General features: G+C 39.0%; 2 protein-coding genes across 4 annotated transcripts in view; both read left to right on the top strand.

The window, feature by feature from the left end:
* The window catches only part of LOC132132177 (adenomatous polyposis coli protein-like), a 38,680-nt gene extending 27,917 nt beyond the window's left edge, over positions 1-10,763 (top strand). For all 3 annotated transcript variants that reach the window (XM_059544485.1, XM_059544487.1, XM_059544486.1), the window contains 8 exons: positions 378-476; positions 585-963; positions 2,298-2,393; positions 2,509-2,648; positions 2,736-2,813; positions 2,904-3,020; positions 3,103-3,317; positions 3,409-10,763. In XM_059544485.1, the coding sequence (XP_059400468.1) occupies positions 378-476; positions 585-963; positions 2,298-2,393; positions 2,509-2,648; positions 2,736-2,813; positions 2,904-3,020; positions 3,103-3,317; positions 3,409-9,763 (7,479 nt within the window). In that variant the 3' untranslated portion in view covers positions 9,764-10,763. The remainder of the gene's footprint in view (positions 1-377; positions 477-584; positions 964-2,297; positions 2,394-2,508; positions 2,649-2,735; positions 2,814-2,903; positions 3,021-3,102; positions 3,318-3,408) is intronic.
* Positions 10,764-11,092: 329 nt separating this feature from the next.
* Positions 11,093-13,824, top strand: LOC132132250 (C3a anaphylatoxin chemotactic receptor-like). Its single transcript, XM_059544602.1, has 2 exons — positions 11,093-11,623; positions 11,819-13,824. The coding sequence occupies exon 2, from the start codon at positions 11,858-11,860 to the stop codon at positions 12,890-12,892; it is 1,035 nt and encodes a 344-aa protein (XP_059400585.1). The 5' UTR covers positions 11,093-11,623; positions 11,819-11,857; the 3' UTR covers positions 12,893-13,824.
* The last annotated feature ends 5,777 nt before the right edge of the window (positions 13,825-19,601 follow it).

Here is a 19,601-nt window from a genome sequence, read left to right as displayed (position 1 = left end):
AAAGCTCTTTCAATCTGTGCCAAAAGCTTCTGCATGCTTTGAATAATAATGATTTGAATGCAGATGCTAATGGTTTTATTGTTTATCATAGAGCCCTAATTAGAATTCAGAAGGGTTTTTTGGTTTCAGTTGCATTAAGGCCGAATGGTATTTTTCAGATGGATGGTGTGTGCAGAATGTCACTGGATTGGGTGCAACTTTATTTAACTTTAAAAGGGGTTTGATAATGTTTGCTGAAGACTTGCATTTTTTTTTTATTAAAATATTAAATGCATTTAAATGCATTGATTCAATTAGCTGAAGACAACTCCGTTTAACTTTTTTTATTATTATAAAGTATATTGTTTGAAACTACTTTGTATGTTTCTGTCTGCCAGGGCTCAAGTTCTCGGGTCGATCATGACGCCGCCAGTGAGATGAGCAGTGCAGGAAATTACTCCGTTCCACGCCGACTGACCAGCCATTTGGGCACTAAGGTTAACTAATGCTAGATTCTCAATGCTTGAGTCTCAAAATGACTTGCTGTGATGATTGAAGACAAAATGACAGCATGCATCGCTTTAATGAAGTCTGCATATGCTCAGGTGGAAATGGTGTACTCGCTGTTGTCCATGCTGGGCACCCATGATAAAGACGACATGTCTCGCACGCTCCTGGCCATGTCCAGCTCTCAGGACAGCTGCATCGCTATGCGTCAATCCGGCTGTCTGCCGCTGCTTATCCAGCTTCTACACGGCAATGACAAGGACTCTGTGTTGCTTGGAAATTCCCGCGGCAGCAAAGAGGCCCGGGCGAGGGCCAGCGCCGCCCTGCATAACATTATCCACTCGCAGCCCGATGACAAACGCGGCCGGCAAGAGATCCGTGTGCTCCACCTGCTGGAGCAGATCAGGGCTTACTGCGAGACCTGCTGGGAGTGGCAGGAAAGCCATGAGCGCGGCGTGGACCAGGACAAGAACCCAAGTGAGACCCAATATATCTCGCAATGATATATGCAGGCTGTCAGGAATAGTGCAGGGGGTGTGGTATGGTATCCGTGCAGTGCCAGTATTTTTAGTTGTTGTAAATTTGTGAAATAAATAGAAGTTGTTTCATGCATCCTTGTGTTGATTTCACAATTCACTGACAGGGCTTTAAATTGACAATAGTACATTTCTGAAAAATTTAAATGAAATGTTTTCGTTAATTTTGAGTGAATATATAGTAAAATCTGTTCTTTTAATTTCAGCAAAATTTTTGCACATTTAGCTGTTAATAAAGAACATATAGTATTTATTAATATTTTGAATTATCTTTTTTATATATTTAAAATGCATATATTTTTACTTTATATAGTTTTCATTTAAATTTTTGTTAACTTTTTAAAAAAACATTTTACTATTTATTTTTGCTTTCATTTATTTTTAATATTATGAATTTGGTTTTATTTTTATATTTACAGTTTTAGCTTTTGTCATTCTATTTCTATTTTTTACTAGTTAATATTTATTTAATAATTGTATTTTATAATAATGTATTTTAGTTTCAGTCATTGTAGTACTTCATCTTATTTCAGTTAGATTTTTTTTTAAGATGATTTAATTTTTCATTTTTTTTTATTTTTTCATATAATATGTTTTATTTCAGTTAACAACATAAAATATTTAGTCTATATTCATTTTTAGTTCACACTATTATGTATATATTTAGCTTTGAATTTGGCTTTGAATCTGATGCATCTGTATTAGCCATTTAAAACAAACATAACTTAATATAATAACTTAACATAAATAAATAAATAAAAATTAAATTTATGCATTTAGCAGACACTTTTATCCAAAGCGACTTACAGTACATTCAGGCTATCAATTTTTACCTATCATGTGTTTCCGGGGAATCGAACCCCCAACCTTGCGCTTGATATCGCAATGCTCTATCAATTGAGCTACAGGAACACATAACACTGTAATATATTGGCCTATATGTAGTTAATAACAACCCTGTTATGTATATATCACCATAAACTCAGGCACTGATTTTGAAGCATCTGCATTAGCCATTTAAAATAAACTTACAAGTCAACCACAGTAATAAACTGGCCTATATACTGTATCCCTAATATATTGCTGTAGTAAATGCAGTGCCTTTTTATATTATTCCATATAGTACTATATATAACTTTTTTATTAATTTATAAATGCCATTCATTTGAAATGCCCTGGTGGGAAGGAGCTTAAATGCATGATTTAATGGTTGATACATAATTTAAGTATGTGGAGCTGTACAACCTCATTAATGTACTTTTGCTTTCACTGCAGTGCCTTCACCAGTCGAGCATCAGATTTGCCCAGCGGTGTGTGTTCTCATGAAACTTTCCTTTGATGAAGAGCACAGGCACGCCATGAATGAGCTTGGTAGGCTTTCCAAAATTATAAACGAAACTTGTCCTCCTGTTTGTTCTTGTTAGACATTGAAAACCCTAAATTTTATATCTTATTGGCTGATTATATCAATGCATTGTTCATGCAGGTGGCCTTCAGGCGATTGGGGAGCTGCTGCAGGTAGACTGTGAGATTTACGGTCTTACCAGTGATCACTACAGTGTTACACTAAGACGATATGCTGGGATGTCTCTAACTAATTTAACCTTTGGAGATGTAGCCAACAAGGTGTGTTATGTCTCAGCAATATATGGATATATTTCCAATCATTGTTTATTTTTGCATTTAACTGTTACTTTCTTGTTTTGCCAACAGGCTACGCTTTGCTCAATGAAAGGTTGCATGAGGGCCATGGTAGCTCAACTGAAGTCAGAGAGTGAGGACCTACAGCAGGTATAACTGCTTGGAAACTCATGTTATAATTTGCATAGTCATGTATGGCACTGGAAGGAAAGACATTAATCCCAAATGATTGTACTTTAGGTTATTGCCAGTGTTTTGAGGAACCTCTCATGGCGAGCTGATGTGAACAGTAAGAAGATCTTGCGAGAAGTTGGTAGTGTTAGAGCCTTGATGGAGTGTGCCTTAGAGATTCAGAAGGTGAGATTTCGTTATTTCTGTCATCAGAATGCAAACAAGCATTTCAGTCATTAAGGAAACTGTCTGTCTTATTATTTTACAGGAATCCACATTAAAAAGCGTCTTGAGTGCCCTTTGGAACTTATCAGCACATTGCACTGAAAACAAAGCTGATATCTGTGCTGTTCCTGCAGCTTTGGCATTTTTAGTGAGCACTCTAACATACAGAAGCCAAACCAACACCCTTGCCATTATAGAAAGTGGTGGTGGCATCTTGAGAAACGTATCAAGCCTAATTGCCACAAATGAGGAACACAGGTAGAGTATGCTGTATGAAAGCTGAACACACTCACAGATTTTTATTATGTCCACATGTCAGCAAACCTTTTCCTCTTTTGGTTTATTTCAGGCAAATATTAAGGGAAAACAGCTGCCTTCAGACTCTTCTTCAGCACCTTAAATCCCACAGTTTGACGATAGTGAGCAATGCCTGTGGGACGCTGTGGAATCTCTCTGCTCGGAACGCGAAAGATCAAGAGGCATTATGGGATATGGGTGCAGTTAGCATGCTGAAAAACCTCATTCACTCCAAGCACAAGATGATAGCTATGGGAAGTGCTGCTGCTTTGAGAAACCTCATGGCCAATCGGCCTGCCAAGTATAAGGATGCCAACATCATGTCTCCTGGATCCAGTTTACCGTCCCTGCATGTAAGAAAACAGAAAGCACTAATTGAAGAACTAGATGCACAGCACCTCTCTGAAACCTTCGATAACATTGACAACTTGAGCCCGAAAGCCTCCCATAGGGCCAAGCCAAGACATAAGCATAACGTCTACAGCGATTATGATGGTATCTGTCGATCCGATGGCTATAACCCTAATGGAGTCGGTGTTCGTTCACCTTATATGAACACCCCAGTGCTCTCAAGCCCATCATCTCGAGACAACAGAGGAAATGGAGATAGTGTCCGAGTCGAGAGAGACAGAAGTCTAGATCGAGAGCGAAGAGGTTTCCATTCCGATGCTGAGGCTGCCAAGCGAATGGTGCAAATTTCCACGACTGCAGCTCAATTTGCGGTAGTTATGGAGGAAGTGCAGAGCATGCACCTAAGTTTGGATGATAGAACCACAGAAGACCCTCACGTTGGGCAAGACGACATTATCCGATGCCAAACTGCTGTTCATGGTCACCAAAATATATACAGCTACAACAAATCTGACCCTTCAAGAGGACCGTGCCCAATGCCCAAACTGGAGTACAGAGCTTCTAATGACAGTCTGAATAGTGTCAACAGCACTGATGGCTATGGAAAGAGAGGTCAAATGAAGCCCTCAGTGGATACCTATTCAGAAGATGATGAAGGGAAATGCTGTGTCTACAGAAAATATCCTGCAGACCTTGCCCATAAGATACACAATGCAAATCACATGGAAGATGACAATGGAGATCTGGACACACCTATTAACTACAGTTTGAAGTATTCTGATGAACAGCTCAACTCTGGTCGACAAAGCCCAAGCCAGAATGAAAGGTGGGCAAGGCCTAAACTCCTTGAAGATGAAATGAAACGGCCAGATCAGAAACCACCGAGATCGCAAAGCCCAGGATACCATATGTACAGTGAAGCTGGCAGTGAAGGAGAAGATAAACTAAAAAAGTACCAGCCCAGGTTTGTTCAACAGGACCTGCCTGCATTTAAGTCAAGGGGCTCAAATGAACAAATTAACAGTGGGTCAAGTCATGGACTTAACAAAAAGATCTCTCAAACTATTTGCACTGTGGATGACTATGCCGATGACAAACCAACAAACTTCAGTCAGCGTTATTCAAAGGAAGAGCAGCTTGATGAGCAAACTCCAAACTACAGCATGAAATACAATGAGGATCATCATGTAGAACAACCTATTGATTACAGTTTGAAGTACTCGGATGCTTCCTCCAAGAAGGCCATGTTTAGTCATTCAAAGCAATCTTCTACCCAAGGTTCTGGCAAAGATTATTTGAGCCAAGAAACTTCCTCCTCTGTGGCATCTTTAAAGAACCAGGGTAGACAAAAGCAGCTCCACCTTTCTTCTGCTCAAAGCAGAGCAGGACCAACAAGAGCAGTTCAGAAGAACCCAGCATGCAAGGCTCCCACGATAAATCAAGAAACATTACAGACGTATTGTGTGGAGGACACACCCATTTGTTTCTCACGTGGTAGCTCTTTATCATCATTGTCCTCTGAGGAAGATGAAATGGAGAGCTGCAAGCGTAATGTCAACTCAGCCAAAAACTACGCAAATCTACCTATGTCAGAAAAAGAATCCTCTAGTAACATTGCATCTGACCAACGCACAACTGACAGCCAATTGTCAGGCCATTATGTTCGCATAAAGCCTCCACGACATCACATGGGACATGGAGACGCTTCCAGGCATCACAAAACAGTGGAATTTTCATCAGGTGCTAAATCCCCATCTAAAAGTGGTGCCCAAACACCAAAAAGTCCTCCTGAACATTATGTACAAGAGACTCCGCTCATGTTCAGCAGATGCACATCTGTCAGCTCCCTTGACAGTTTTGGGAGTCATTCAATTGCAAGTTCTGTGCAGAGTGAGCCATGCAGTGGGATGGTAAGTGGGATTATCAGTCCAAGTGATCTGCCTGATAGCCCAGGACAAACAATGCCACCAAGTCGCAGCAAGACACCACCACCTCCACCACCCAGATCCACGTCAGTAAAACAAAAAGTTACTGTGCCGCCCCATTCTGAAAAACGTGATTTTGCTCCAAGACATGCAGTTGTAAGTGCTGCTGTACAGAAAGTTCAAGTTTTACCAGATAATGATACCCTTTTACATTTTGCAACAGAAAGCACTCCAGATGGCTTTTCTTGTGCTTCAAGTCTTAGTGCACTAAGTTTAGATGAACCCTTTATTCATAAAGATATTGAGCTGAGGATAATGCCCCCAGTTCATGAGGATGACCATACTAATGAAGCAGAGTTTGAGAAAGAAGACATCCAAGAGCCCAAGGTTCAAGAGAAACCACCATCATCAACTGAACCTGGAAAAGACATCTTGGATGACTCGGATGATGACGACGACATAGAAATTCTAGAGGCCTGTATAAACTCAGCAATGCCAACAAATTCATCAAGAAAAACCAAAAAGCAATCGCCCTCAACCACCTCTAGAATACCCCCACCCTTGGCTCGCAAACCAAGTCAGCTCCCTGTTTATAAATTGTTGCCACCACAAAACAGAGGACAACAGCTGAAACATGTTACCCTAACACACTGTGAAGACATGCCCCGGGTGTACTGTGTGGAGGGAACACCCATTAACTTTTCCACAGCAACATCTCTCAGTGACCTCACAATTGATTCACCCCCAAATGAGATGGTGGGCAATGAAAGTTCAGCTTCCCATGCAGAAGCATCTGGTCAAAGACAAGACACTCTGCCAGAGGGGGAAAGTGCAGAGGCTAAAGATATAGGTTTATCACCTCCCATGCAGTCTCCCTTGGCTGATAACGAAGGGGACGATATTCTTGCAGAGTGTATCAATTCGGCAATGCCCAAAGGCAAAATTCACAAGCCATTTAGAGTGCAGAAGATGCCTGAACAGGCTCAGCATCCATCCACCGCTACTAGCAACCTAGTTCAGCAAGACTTAGAAAAGAAAAAGCCAACTTCTCCTGTAAAACCTATGCCACAAAGCAGTGAGTACAGAGCAAGGATGATCAAACAGCTAGAGGGTCCTAATAGCTTGTCAGAAGCAGCATCATATCCAGATAAAAACAAAGAAATGGAAAAGCAAGAGCCCAAAGAAGTCACAAGAGAGTTTGCGGATAAGCCTTCTAATCCTGGGGTGAGAACACGTCCTGGGTTTGCCTTTGATTCTCCGCATCATTACACACCAATTGAGGGCACTCCTTATTGCTTCTCTCGCAATGATTCACTGAGTTCACTTGACTTTGAGGATGACGATCTTGACTTGTCTAAAGAGAAAGCTGAGCTGCGAAAAGATAAAGAGCAAAGAAAAGTTACCCCTTTGAAGTGCAGTGCAGAACGGCCAGTAAACCCTAATGGAGTATCAGCATTTCAGACAGCTCCAACAAAACCACCTCTAAAACCAAGTTTTCCACAAGCACCCAAAGAACATACAGTAGCAGTGTGCGATGAAAAGCAAAAGTTTTCCATTGAAGACACACCTGTATGTTTTTCAAGAAACTCATCCCTTAGCTCATTAAGTGACATTGATCAAGAAAACAACAACAAAGATTGCTCACACAAAGATGATGCAACTCAGATGGAAGTCCCAAGGCCACAAGCCTCTGGTTATGTGCCAAAGGCCTTTCACGTTGAGGACACCCCTGTGTGCTTCTCTAGAAATAGTTCCCTCAGCTCTCTCAGTATTGATTCTGAAGATGATCTTCTCCAAGAATGCATCAGTTCAGCAATGCCAAAGAAAAAGAAACAGCCACCAAGAAGTAAAACTGAGGAACCAGGGGTTAAGGAAGAAAAAAGCATGTTGGCTGATGGTATTTTAGCAGAGGAACCAGATCTTATATTAGATCTCACAGACACACATAGCCCTATTTCAGAGCAAGCCTTATCACCAGACTCTGAATCATTTGATTGGAAAGCCATTCAAGAGGGTGCCAATTCTATAGTTAGCAGTCTTCATCAGGCTGCAGCATGTCTCTCCAGACAAGGTTCCTCTGATTCGGACTCTATTCTGTCTCTCAAATCGGGCATTTCCATTGGATCGCCTTTCCATCTCCCTTTAAATCAGGAGGACAATAAGCCTGATACAAATAAAGGGCCAAGGATACTAAAACCTGGTGAGAAAGGCACTTTAGAGTCCAAAAAGAAAGAGGAAGAATCTAAGAGTCTGAAAGGAGGAAAGAAAGTTTATAAAAGTCTAATCACAGGAAAGCCCAGACCCAGTCTTGAAAGCATGTCCTTTCAGCACAGACAAGCTCAAGCTCCTGTGATCTCCAGAGGGAGGACAATGATTCATGTTCCTGGTGTGAGGAGTAGCTCTCCTAGCACCAGTCCGGTACCCCAAAAAACCCCTCCACGTGGCCAAATGTCAAAACCACCATCACAAGTACCTGGACCTGGAAACTCTCCAATACCTATGAAAATCCCAGCAAATTCTGAACCTAGTCCTGCCAGGGACGCAGCATCGTCTCAAGGAGGGTCAAGTAAAGTTTCCTCTCAATCTGGGTCTAGAGACTCCACACCTTCTAGACCTGTTCAGCAATCTCTAACAAGGCCTATGCAGTCCCCTGGTCATGCCTCAGTTTCACCTGGTAGGAATGGTTTGAACCAATCCAGCAAATTAACCCAGCTGCCTCGTACTGCATCCCCCAGTGCTGCTTCAACAAAATCTTTTGGATCTGGACGCATGGCTTACACTTCTCCAGGTAGGCAACTGGGCCAGCAAACACCAACAAAGCAGAGTGGTTTGCCAAGAAGTACCAGTGGAATTCCTAGAAGTGAATCTGCCTCAAAAAGTCTAAACCAGTGTGGAGCCTCAGGCCCTTCAAAGAAGGGAGATTTGTCCAGAATGTCATCTACCAAATCCAGTGGGAGTGAGTCTGACCGGTCCGAGAAGCCTGGACTTGTTCGTCAGTCAACATTTATCAAAGAAGCCCCTAGTCCAACACTAAAAAGGAAATTAGAGGAGTCTGCATCTTTTGAGTCTTTGTCACCTTCATCTCCAAGCCAGTCACAGACTCCAGTATCTAGTCCATCTTTACCTGATATGTCACTTAGTCTACCATACCAGGGAAGTGGTTGGAGAAAGTCCCCTCATGGTCAGAACTCTGCAGAGAATGGTAATGGAAAGTCACTGCGAAGGCATGACATCTCCCGATCCCATTCAGAAAGCCCTTCCAGGCTCCCAGTCAACAGGACAGGGACATGGAAAAGGGAGCACAGCAAACATTCATCATCTCTCCCAAGAGTAGGCACTTGGAAAAGAACCGGCAGCAGCTCTTCCATTCTCTCTGCTTCATCTGAGTCCAGTGAGAAGGGAAGAAGTGAGGATGAACAGCAACCCACTAATCCTCCTCAAAAATCAGGTAAAGAGGGTGGCCTGGAACGCAAAGGAACATGGAGGAAAATAAAAGAGAGCGAAAGCTCATATGTACCTTCTATGACATTAGACTTACCAGATCCAAATGGTGATGCTGCTCATTCAATGGGTGCTGCTATGTCCAAGACAGATGATATCTGGGTGAGAATTGAAGACTGTCCCATAAATAATCCAAGGTCTAGTAAATCACCCACAGCAAACACACCTCCCGTTATTGACAGTCAATCAAACAAAGGGCTACCTTGTGACAGGGACTCAAGCGAATCACACTCAAAACAGCCACTAGCAAGTGAAAATGGAGTTATGGGCCACCTTGGTTCAGAAACAAATCTGAATTTACTCAGAAGTAGCGAGTCTCTTGATAAAAAAGTCACAGATATCAAGCCTGCACCAAGTAACCCAAACACTGGCACAGAGGTCCATGAATTCCCAGTTGCTGAACGCACACCTTTTAGCTCAACTAACTCTAGCAAACACAGCTCCCCTAGTGGTGCTGTGGCTGCTAGGGTAAGTCCTTTTAATTACACACCAAGCCCCAGAAAGAGTAGTGACGAAAGCACAACTCCAAGACCATCTCAGATCCCAACACCTATTTCAAGCAATGCTAAAAAGCGAGACACTAAAGGAGACACAACTGAAAGTGGGTCTTACATTGTTACTTCTGTCTAAGTTTGGACTTACTCATAAAGCTTAATGGTGACAACCAAAAAAACACTTATTTCAGACACTCTGGCCTTGTTTATAATTAGTTTTTGTGGAAAAATCTCTGTGGAGGCCACTTCCTTAAAACTTCTTGTTGTTGCACCGTTTTAAGAAACTTATTCTTGCTGGTTGATTGCGGTTTAAGCTAATGTTGGTTTCAAATCCAGAAAAGCAGCAGTAGGGAGGGAAAAATATTTGACAATTTGTACTGTACAGATTTGATTATGTATATATTTAATTTAACCACACATCAGTTTCCTGTATTTACTATGACTTGACAAGAATATTGGCTAATGATGGACCATTTGGGATGCTGTTAAACTTCTGGTGGAATTCAGTACTATTGCATTTAATTTAAATTTATTTTTAGAACAAACCGTAAACCTGTATTAAATCAAATGTTAAACTCATTCTTACTGTTGCATATTGTATGTTACATAATGGATTTTCTCCTTGCATGAACTGATTCATTGGTATAGCATTTCCTATAAAGATAAACATTTCGGTGGACATATGACCTGTACTGATAGCCGTAGTGTAACATTTTACACTCTTGTGTGTGCATTTTTTCAAACTAAGAAATAACCCTCGGAACTGTTGAATGATGCTGATGGTTGACATACATTATATAAAAAAACTTGGTTCCATTTCTCTGCTATTTGTGTATAGTTGTTGCCAGATGAGCCGGGTGTCTTTTCAATGAAACCGTAGTCTTGGAAGGACTGAAGTAATGTTTGAAAATTAAATTATTCATGTAGGTTTTGGTGTTGGTATATTTTTAAAAGCTCATTTGCTTCCCCTTATGTTTAGTACTTAAGCACATAATTATATTTGACTGTTTTGCCAAAACCATGGTGTAAATAATCACATTTTATTTGAGTTCTTTTTTATTTAAATTTTTATCACGCAATAAAGTGGGCAAATCAAATGTTTACAAAATATTTCCAATAAAAAATATTAAATTACACACATGGTATCATTTTTGTGACTTTGGCCTGATTGTTTATTATAAACTTTTCTTTTTTTTACACATCTGGAAAAAAAATATATATTTTTGGGTGGGTGGGGGGATTGTTGTATCCAGTTTTTTTGTTACGCAAAAAAAAAAAAAAAAATAATAATCCAAATAAAATATGCAATCTCAAATTTTTGAGGGGCTTTCTTCTTTTCCCAGAAATGCAGAGGAAAAAACGATCTTATCTTAATTGAGTAAACAAAAATTATACTCTTGGGTGGATTAATGTAAACCAATATCTCATCCAGTTTGGTAAGGCAGATAAACATCTAAATTCCTTTTATGATTCACTTTTAGTCAGCTCTCAAGAATGCAGTACATTCCAACAGTCATTTTGTAAATGCTCGTAGACACAATATGAGACTACTGCCATATATAAATCATTTAGTACATATAGGACCCATTTCATTTGAGGGCTGTCTGGTGGTAGCAGCTATTTTTTACAGCAATGATAAGCAGGCAAATAAGCACTGGTCATGTTATTTTGCAAATTACAAAGTAGTGGATATTCACAGCTTCTTTGTGCTTCTCCGGTTTTGGTTTTGGTTTACCACAATAGGAAACAGAATGTGAGAAACAACTGCAACAGAAGATCAGAACTCCTTCAGTTTGTGCTACAAGAACAGCATTCTTGACGGAATACTGAAAATTATATTTTGGTAAAAAAAAAAGGAATTTTTTCATATGCTTACCCTAAGAGTTCTTTGTAGTTGTTTCATCAAAGCAGTAGGACTTCCTTCCATTTCCTGTGGTTTCGCCTTAAAGTGGTAAGCAGGGCGAAGTTCGCTAGTGAGTACAGAGCAGCTGGTGAGGTGAGTACAAGTTTTGTAAGACACTTTTATTAGATCTGTAAAACTCAAGTGTGACTCAAACCATATCAACAAATACATGACTATTTAGAACCAACTGATATTATATGTTTAATAATATTGAATGTTGTTTGTTCATTTCCTCATTTTGATCTGTATCTGCTAAATGAATTTTTGATTGATATGTTATATTTATAGGATTAACAGAGCACTTTGGACAGCAGCAAGTCAAGCAAAATGAACCAGACATTAACAGACGATGAAATCATTGAATTCGACATTGGATATGATTGTCTGTTGTGTTTCAATGAAAGTATGACAGACCCCGTGTCTTCAGAGGTGAACAATTCCATGAGGACACTTTCTCTGGTCATCTACTTCCTGACGTTTCTCCTCGGAGTTCCTGGAAACATGTTTGTTGTGTACATCGCTGGAATGAAGATGAAGAGGACTGTTAATACAATATGGTTTCTCAATCTAGCGACTGCGGACCTCCTGTGCTGCCTTTCCATACCCTTCAGTGTGGCGGAGAAACTCCTTGATCACCACTGGCCGTATGGATCCATCATGTGTAAGATTCTCCCCTCTGTTATAATCATCAACATGTTTGCCAGCGTTTTCACCTTGAACTTGATTAGTCTGGATCGGTTTACTCAGGTGATCACACCGGTTTGGGCTCAGAATCATCGCAGCCTGTTCATCGCACTACTGTCCTGTGCAATGGCCTGGATCTTAGCTTTGGTGCTCAGTTTGCCCTTTATGATATCAAGACAAACTTTCACTGAGTTTAACATCACGCTCTGCACATTTCATGCTGATGAAGAAGTTGATTCCAGCCTTCCAGCATTTGGAACGTTAAGCATCATCAGATTTGTGTTTGGCTTTTTGGTTCCTCTCATATGCATCACAACATGCTACGGATTCATTGCACGCAAGTTAGGCAGGAGTCATTTTCACTCTGGACGAGCGATTCGCATCATGCTGGCTGTAATTATGGCATTTTTTCTGTGCTGGCTGCCGTATCACATAGTGGATTTGATAATAATGTACGGAGAGCAATCAAGTTCCTTGGTAGCTTTGGCAGTGGATCCCCTGGCTGTCTCTTTGGCGTATTTCAACAGCTGTCTGAACCCCATTCTGTATGTTTTCATGGGGCAGGATTTTAAAAGTAAGGTTAAACTCTCCCTCAGACGTGTTTTTGAAAGAGCTTTCTCTGAGGAGGGAACACAAGTGTCACGATCCACACAGTCACAACAAATGCACTCAGTTTAGAGAAGATATGAGCTTGTTTATACAGTCATTTTTCTATACTAACCTTATGAACTTTTAAACAAAACCCATTACATTTGCTTTAATATTCTATAGAATGCAGTGACATGTAGACATTTTCTTTTTTTAGTGTGAATAACAAATTATGGTGTTTTCTAATTAGACATTATTTGCATTTTTCCAAATACTACTGTGAAAAGTTGTTCCTTTCGTATTTCTTTTAAAAACAGAAACTTAAGATATGCATAAGGGCTTACTTTAGCACTTTTCAATAGGAAGTGTCCACTCTGCTTTTTGTATTTTTTCAGGAAATTATGAAATCCATTAAGTGCATCTAAAATAATCTGTTCTAAGTTTTTTTTTCCTAGTTAACAATGCTCAATTGTTGGTGCATTGTTTTTATTCACTTGTACTTGAATTAATCATGTTGATGACATTTCTTGTGTACAGCTTGCAGTCGGTAATACTGATGCTATTTTTAGGCAGGTGCAGTATTTTGAGGAAGTTAATGGTGTGCCTATTGATGGCGTGTGCTCTAATCATCAATAAAATAGGCTATACATGTACAAAATATTCCGTCTTTAATGCAAAGTTCCAGTGTCTGTATATACAGTAGCCTACATAAACTAGTAAGAATAGCTACTAATGCTTTACTATAACTGTGTGTGTGTGATATAAATCCAGATTTTAATATTTAACTTGTAAAAAAATATTTTATTGCATTGTTTTGTTTAAGTAAGAATTACTGTTATGATCATAAAACATTAATTTAGCCAAAAGATATTCAGTACTATATCCTCCTGGGACCAGGCATAGACTTCTTTCCTCAGTAGAGGACATTATATTTTAGTGAATTTCTCGGAGACTGTACTTGCCACAGTTTGATGTCTGGGTGTCGGCTGTAGAGATCACATTCAGGGCATTTCAGAGATATCATCTGTTTTTGGCCTTTAAATATGGCTTATACAGATGACAGAATAAACATGACAGAATGATCAAATTTAGCACTCTTACGGGAAATGTAATGTTTTTATATAAATCGGACTTATTTTTTTCAAATGTTTGTCGTAAATGAACATGTTAAGGGGTTTCAAATCAGAATATTAATTCTTGTAGTGAAACAAGGCATACTTTTCATGCATGTCTTCTGCAGAGAGCACCAGGACAAACATGTTCATCAGGAATTTTGGGGAAACACAACAAAAAAAATTATAGATTGATATTCTTATGAAAGTGTATTACACTTCCTTTTTTCATTACGGTTTGCCCCAAGAACACATTAATATGCAAATTAGATGCAATGTATGGACACATTGTATAGAATGGGAATACCCATTTATCCACATTTTATGCACAAAAATGATATCTTTCATAACATAGCTGAGAATTATCTATGTTCAAAGTTTAGCTAAAAGTTCGCTTGAAACCTAAAAATGTATTGAATGAAAATCTAAAAATAAATAAAACAGTTTTTGCTTATATACTGTATGCCTTTTCATGACTAATTATTATTATTATTTTATTTTTATTTTTTAAAGAACTTAATGCTGACGTCCTCTTCAAATGACGTGAATAACTGAAACTGTTTTTCTTTATGTATTTATTATGCTCTGAACAATGAAATAAAAATAATAATTCACCAAAAAAAAAGACTTGATTTCGATTAGTCTGTGGTGTCATTTTTGGCCAAATATTTAACAAGGCTTAATTGTAGGCTATAACTGATATTTCAGGTGATACTGCATTTCATTAGCTCTGTACCTGTACTCTACATAATGACAATAAAGTTGAATCTAATCGAACAACGTTGTCTGTCAGATGTTTTATTTTCCAACCTGGTCTCACAGAATTCCGTGAAATGTCCACGGGCCCTTAACTTAAAATCTGTGAAGCCATCACGGAATTGCCCCAAATTCCGTGACGTGGTCACGGATATATCTCCAACACAAGTCAATGACACTGACCTTCCGTGGTCCACACACGGAGACCCGTTTCAATGACGGAGTACAGAACTCATTTGGAAACGCAACATTTGAAGTATTAGTTTCTTTTCCAACATCAAATGCCATAATGACGTTAACCAGACATTTATTGTAGTTATTGCATTGTCCTGTCATCATAAAAATTCAGTTTGTTTCAGTTAGCCTAACCAAAGTCCCGTGATGGCACCACGGACCTCAACAACCTGACCTCACTCACTGGATGTGATTAGGAACTTATAAGCTTTTCGTCGACTCTGTTGCAATGGCATATAATTAACTTGACATTTTTTCTCGTCCTGTCATCATAAAATCCAGTTTGATGGCGTTTTACACACATTTTGGCTATAGTCAGAACTCAAATTTGTGATACGAGCACGGAGTGAGTCTGTGCTGAGATCATGGATAACTCTAACGCAAGTCAATGACACTCATCTTCCGTGGTCCACACAGAGTCGACGAAAAGCTTATAAGTTCCTAATCAAGCCAGAAACATTACAACATCCAGTGAGTGAGGTCAGGTTGTTGAGGTCCGTGGTGCCATCACGGGACTTTGGTTAGGCTAACTGAAACAAACTGAATTTTTATGATGACAGGACAATGCAATAACTACAATAACTGTCTGGTTAACGTCATTATGGCATTTGATGTTGGAAAAGAAACTAATACTTCAAATGTTGCGTTTCCAAATGAGAAAGCACGTCCGTTGAGCGAGTTCTGTACTCCGTCATTGAAACGGGTCTCCGTGTGTGGACCACGGAAGGTCAGTGTCATTGACTTGTGTTGGAGATATATCCGTGGCCACGTCATGGAATTTGGGGCAATTCCGTGATGGCTTCACAGATTTTAAGTTAAGTGCCCGTGGACATTTCACGGAATTCTGTGAGACCAGGTTGTTATTTTCTGACATGGCCTTTGAAATGTCTCCTATCACTCCAGACTCGATCTTCATTCATATTTAAACACAAATCATATATCATGTCATTTTATTTTGTTAGTTTATTTTTTAAGTAGCTTTGTTTTGGTCCTGGTAAACCTTTTGGTATTTATTTTGTGAAAATAACAGATTGTTGTATGAATAGTAGTTTCCTCTACAATCAAGTATAAGTTTAGCTTAAATATGATACTTAGGAAAATTAACCAAGGTTTTACTATAGTAAATCTTTAGTAATCATGTTTATTTTTTTTTGGATTGCCATTTGTATAACCACAGTAACCACAAATACAATGGTTAAACTATGGTTAATTTGTGGCTACCATGGTTTAACTACAATTACCATGTTACCATGTTATTGTTATTATTATACATTTTCATTTATTTATTTTTAGTCTGTGATAGACTTTGACAAAGTATTGACATTATGAGTAAATGCCCGAAAACTCTTATGTTGACTAACTGGACATCCCTGACCACTGTAGAAAATCATGATGACATTTTTCATTCAGGCCTTTGGATTTCACCATTCACCAAACTGTAAGTCGTTTGTGTTACTGCTTCAGACACGAGACTTTAAAAGAACAGAAACATAAAAAGCTTTTTTATGTTTTGCTGACTCTTTTTCTGAAGAAATCCCTTATCTCAGTATTTTCCACTTTAAACATGTTCTTCTTTTTACTACATGTAATAGCGTGTGACTGCTCTGTCAGCAGTAAAAGGTTAAAGTTGATTCATAATGTGTCACCATTTCTTTTAAATCATTTTAAAAACAACTTTGTCATATCTAGTTCATTTAAATGGACTTGCAGTGTAAAAGTAGCAATAAATGCATAATATTTATAAAGGAATTAATAAAATTAAGTTTAAAATGGTGTAAGATTGGGGTTAGTATGTCAGACCACAGAAAATGCCAACTTCCCCAAATTAAAACTATACAAAAATAGTTCTAGTCAACATTGATGGACTTAGGGATTTGATTTTCATCGCTGTTTTATATTGAGACGAATGTGCTTGATCCATTGGTACAGTCTACATAACACAAAATTAGTTTCCTAGCATACAAAAACTAAATTTATTTTCTTTGACCACTTTGTAGAAATCTCATTATGCTCTGTAGTTTCTACTCAATCAAACAGACATGATAAAGTGCCATCCACACCACCAGAGGTCAGGATCTCCTCACTGACGTGGACTTTAATGTGCTTCAATATGATTGGTCAGTTTTTCTAGTCAGCTGAATGTGTTTATCTGTTGCTTAAAGGAATATTTCACTTCCAAAATCTAAATTCTGTCATCATTTACTCATCCTCCACTTGTTCAAAACTGGAAAGAGTTACTTTCTTCTGTTGAACACAGAAGAAAATATCTTGAGAAATGGTGGAATCTTAAGCATTGATTGGAACCATTGACTTCCGTGGTAGGACAAATAATTACTATGGAACTCAATGGTGCCCATCAGCTGTTCGGATATTTTTTGGTTAGGAAGTTAAACTAATTTAGTGCAAAAATAATCTGCATTTAACAGAGATCTGTTAACAGATTTCTGAAGAAATGTTGTTTTGTTACAATGTTAAATACTTAAATAGCAATTATTAATATTATTATTATTATAATCATTTTCGGAGTCAGATGCTAAAGTTTTGAGAAAGTTAATGGTGTGTCTGATAGGATGTTGTCTGCTGACACTTATCTTGTTGTCCATGAATATTCTGTCTATATATACAGTATATACTAATGTGATAGCTACTAATGCTATACTATTACTTTTTGTATGTTAAACATCAATACAGAACTTATTAGTTTTGTTAAGCTATAGATTTCTGTTTTTATGCCACATATCACATGACTGCAGAGCATATCATCTCAAATTGATACTATAGCTAAAGACCAGATAAGTGTATGTTTTAATTTAGAAAGACTTTTTTGTTATAATTATACATTCAAATTGTCTTTTAATTTGGACAAAATCAATATTCATATGATTTGGCCTCTGTGGATACTTGATTTTGATTGGCCAATAGTGTAATCATATTTCATGTCACACTATGTCTTCTCACATAATAAGAATACTTAAACCCACATCAACATTTCATGCAATTTAATTTCATTAATTTATTTTTAAGTAGATTTGCATTGGTGTCCTGATCACCTTTTTGGTATTTATTTTCCAAAAATATTGATTGTACATTGTCCCTTATTTTTGCAAATAATAGACCTGTATTCTACTATTAGGTCTCCAAAAATGGATGTTTTCTCTTCAAACACCAGAAAGTTAATGTTCATAGTGCTGGATAAATAAAATGGAGATTATTATTTTTTCTTTATTTATTGCTTCTTTACTAATCTTAACCTGCTCTATATTCATATATATATACAGCTCCTTTCCTCAAAGAAACAACCATTGCACAAGTTGAGTAAAGGCTCCAAAATAAATAAACCAATTTATTATTTGTACACCAATTCCTAGACAGACACGCTTAACTAGATGTTTTTAATTAGTGTGTTTTAACCATTCATTTAATAGCCGTGATATAATGAATCTAATGAACTTTGTGGGACGAAATGCAGACTAATCACAAGGTCACAACACAAACAATAATTTTTAGTTAGGTTTACTCATTGTGTTTATGTACTCTTTTAGTCATTATAACTCTCATCTTTTACTTTTCTAAATTATTCGTTGTCGTTTATGTTTGTTAAATAGTTACACATCCATGTTACAGATGATGTTAGGCTATCACTCCCGATCCCAATCCGGCGTCTGGTCTACCGTTCACTACCCTGAACTGGTGGCCAACCCATCTCCTTTAACCTGTTCTTTCTTTGCTCTCAGATCCCCATGGACGGTCTCCCATGATTCTCCACTGCTGTCTCCCCCAGTCTAACTTTCCAGAGCTCGGGGCTTCATCCATTCAGTGCCTTGACATATTGTTGTCATACTGCATCCTGTAAATAAACCATCTGCTTTTACTTACCCTCCGCTTGTATCCTGGTTTGTGGCAGAAGACCGGACCATTACAAAAGAACTATATGGATCCCCAGCCACCCGCTCCTGCAGACCTTCTGCAGGAGCTGGGCAACCTTCTCAGTGCAGCACTCACATCTAAATCCACTCCCCTATCTTCCTCTGCCAGAGCCAATCCCATTGCAGTTTGGTGAGCCTCCACGCCTCTAGTCTTGTGCTTACCTCTCCAGGAAACTGACCCCAGCGGAGCAAAATTACAACATAAGGAACAGGGTGTTTGGCTATCAAGCTCACTCTGGATGAAATCGAGGCATTGGCTGGAGGGAGCTAACCACCCATTTACTGTCATTACAGATCATAAAAATCTCGACGACTGAATCCCTGGCAGGCCTGCTGGGCGCTATTATTCACCATATTCAACTTCAAAATCACCTACCACCCTGGAAACCGGATCTGCAAGGCTGATGTACTCTCTCGTCTACACTGCCCTGACACTCCATCTGACCATGAACATATACTCCCTCCAGCCATGATCATCAGCCCCATCATTTGGAGTTTGGACGAGGACATCAGGGTGGCTACAAGGATCCCCCAGTCCCAGCGGCAATCCCTTGTGGGCACAGTCCACTGTATACCGTGCTCTGGACATCCAGGCAGCCAACGGACTCTCTCGCTCCTCCAAGCTCGATACTGGTGACCCAGTATATCCCGATATGTCATCAGGTACATCCAAAGTTGCTCAGTCTGTGCTATGTCTTCCACTCCACGTCAGCTCCCGGCAGGCAAACTTGTACCCCTACCTGTTCCTTGGAGGACTGGTCAGGCCAGAAG

The sequence above is a fragment of the Carassius carassius genome, chromosome 49, assembly GCF_963082965.1.
Source record: "Carassius carassius chromosome 49, fCarCar2.1, whole genome shotgun sequence".
NCBI classification, from domain to species: domain Eukaryota; kingdom Metazoa; phylum Chordata; class Actinopteri; order Cypriniformes; family Cyprinidae; genus Carassius; species Carassius carassius.
Note: the sequence above shows the minus strand (reverse complement) of the source record. Positions and strands in the feature narration are given on the sequence as shown.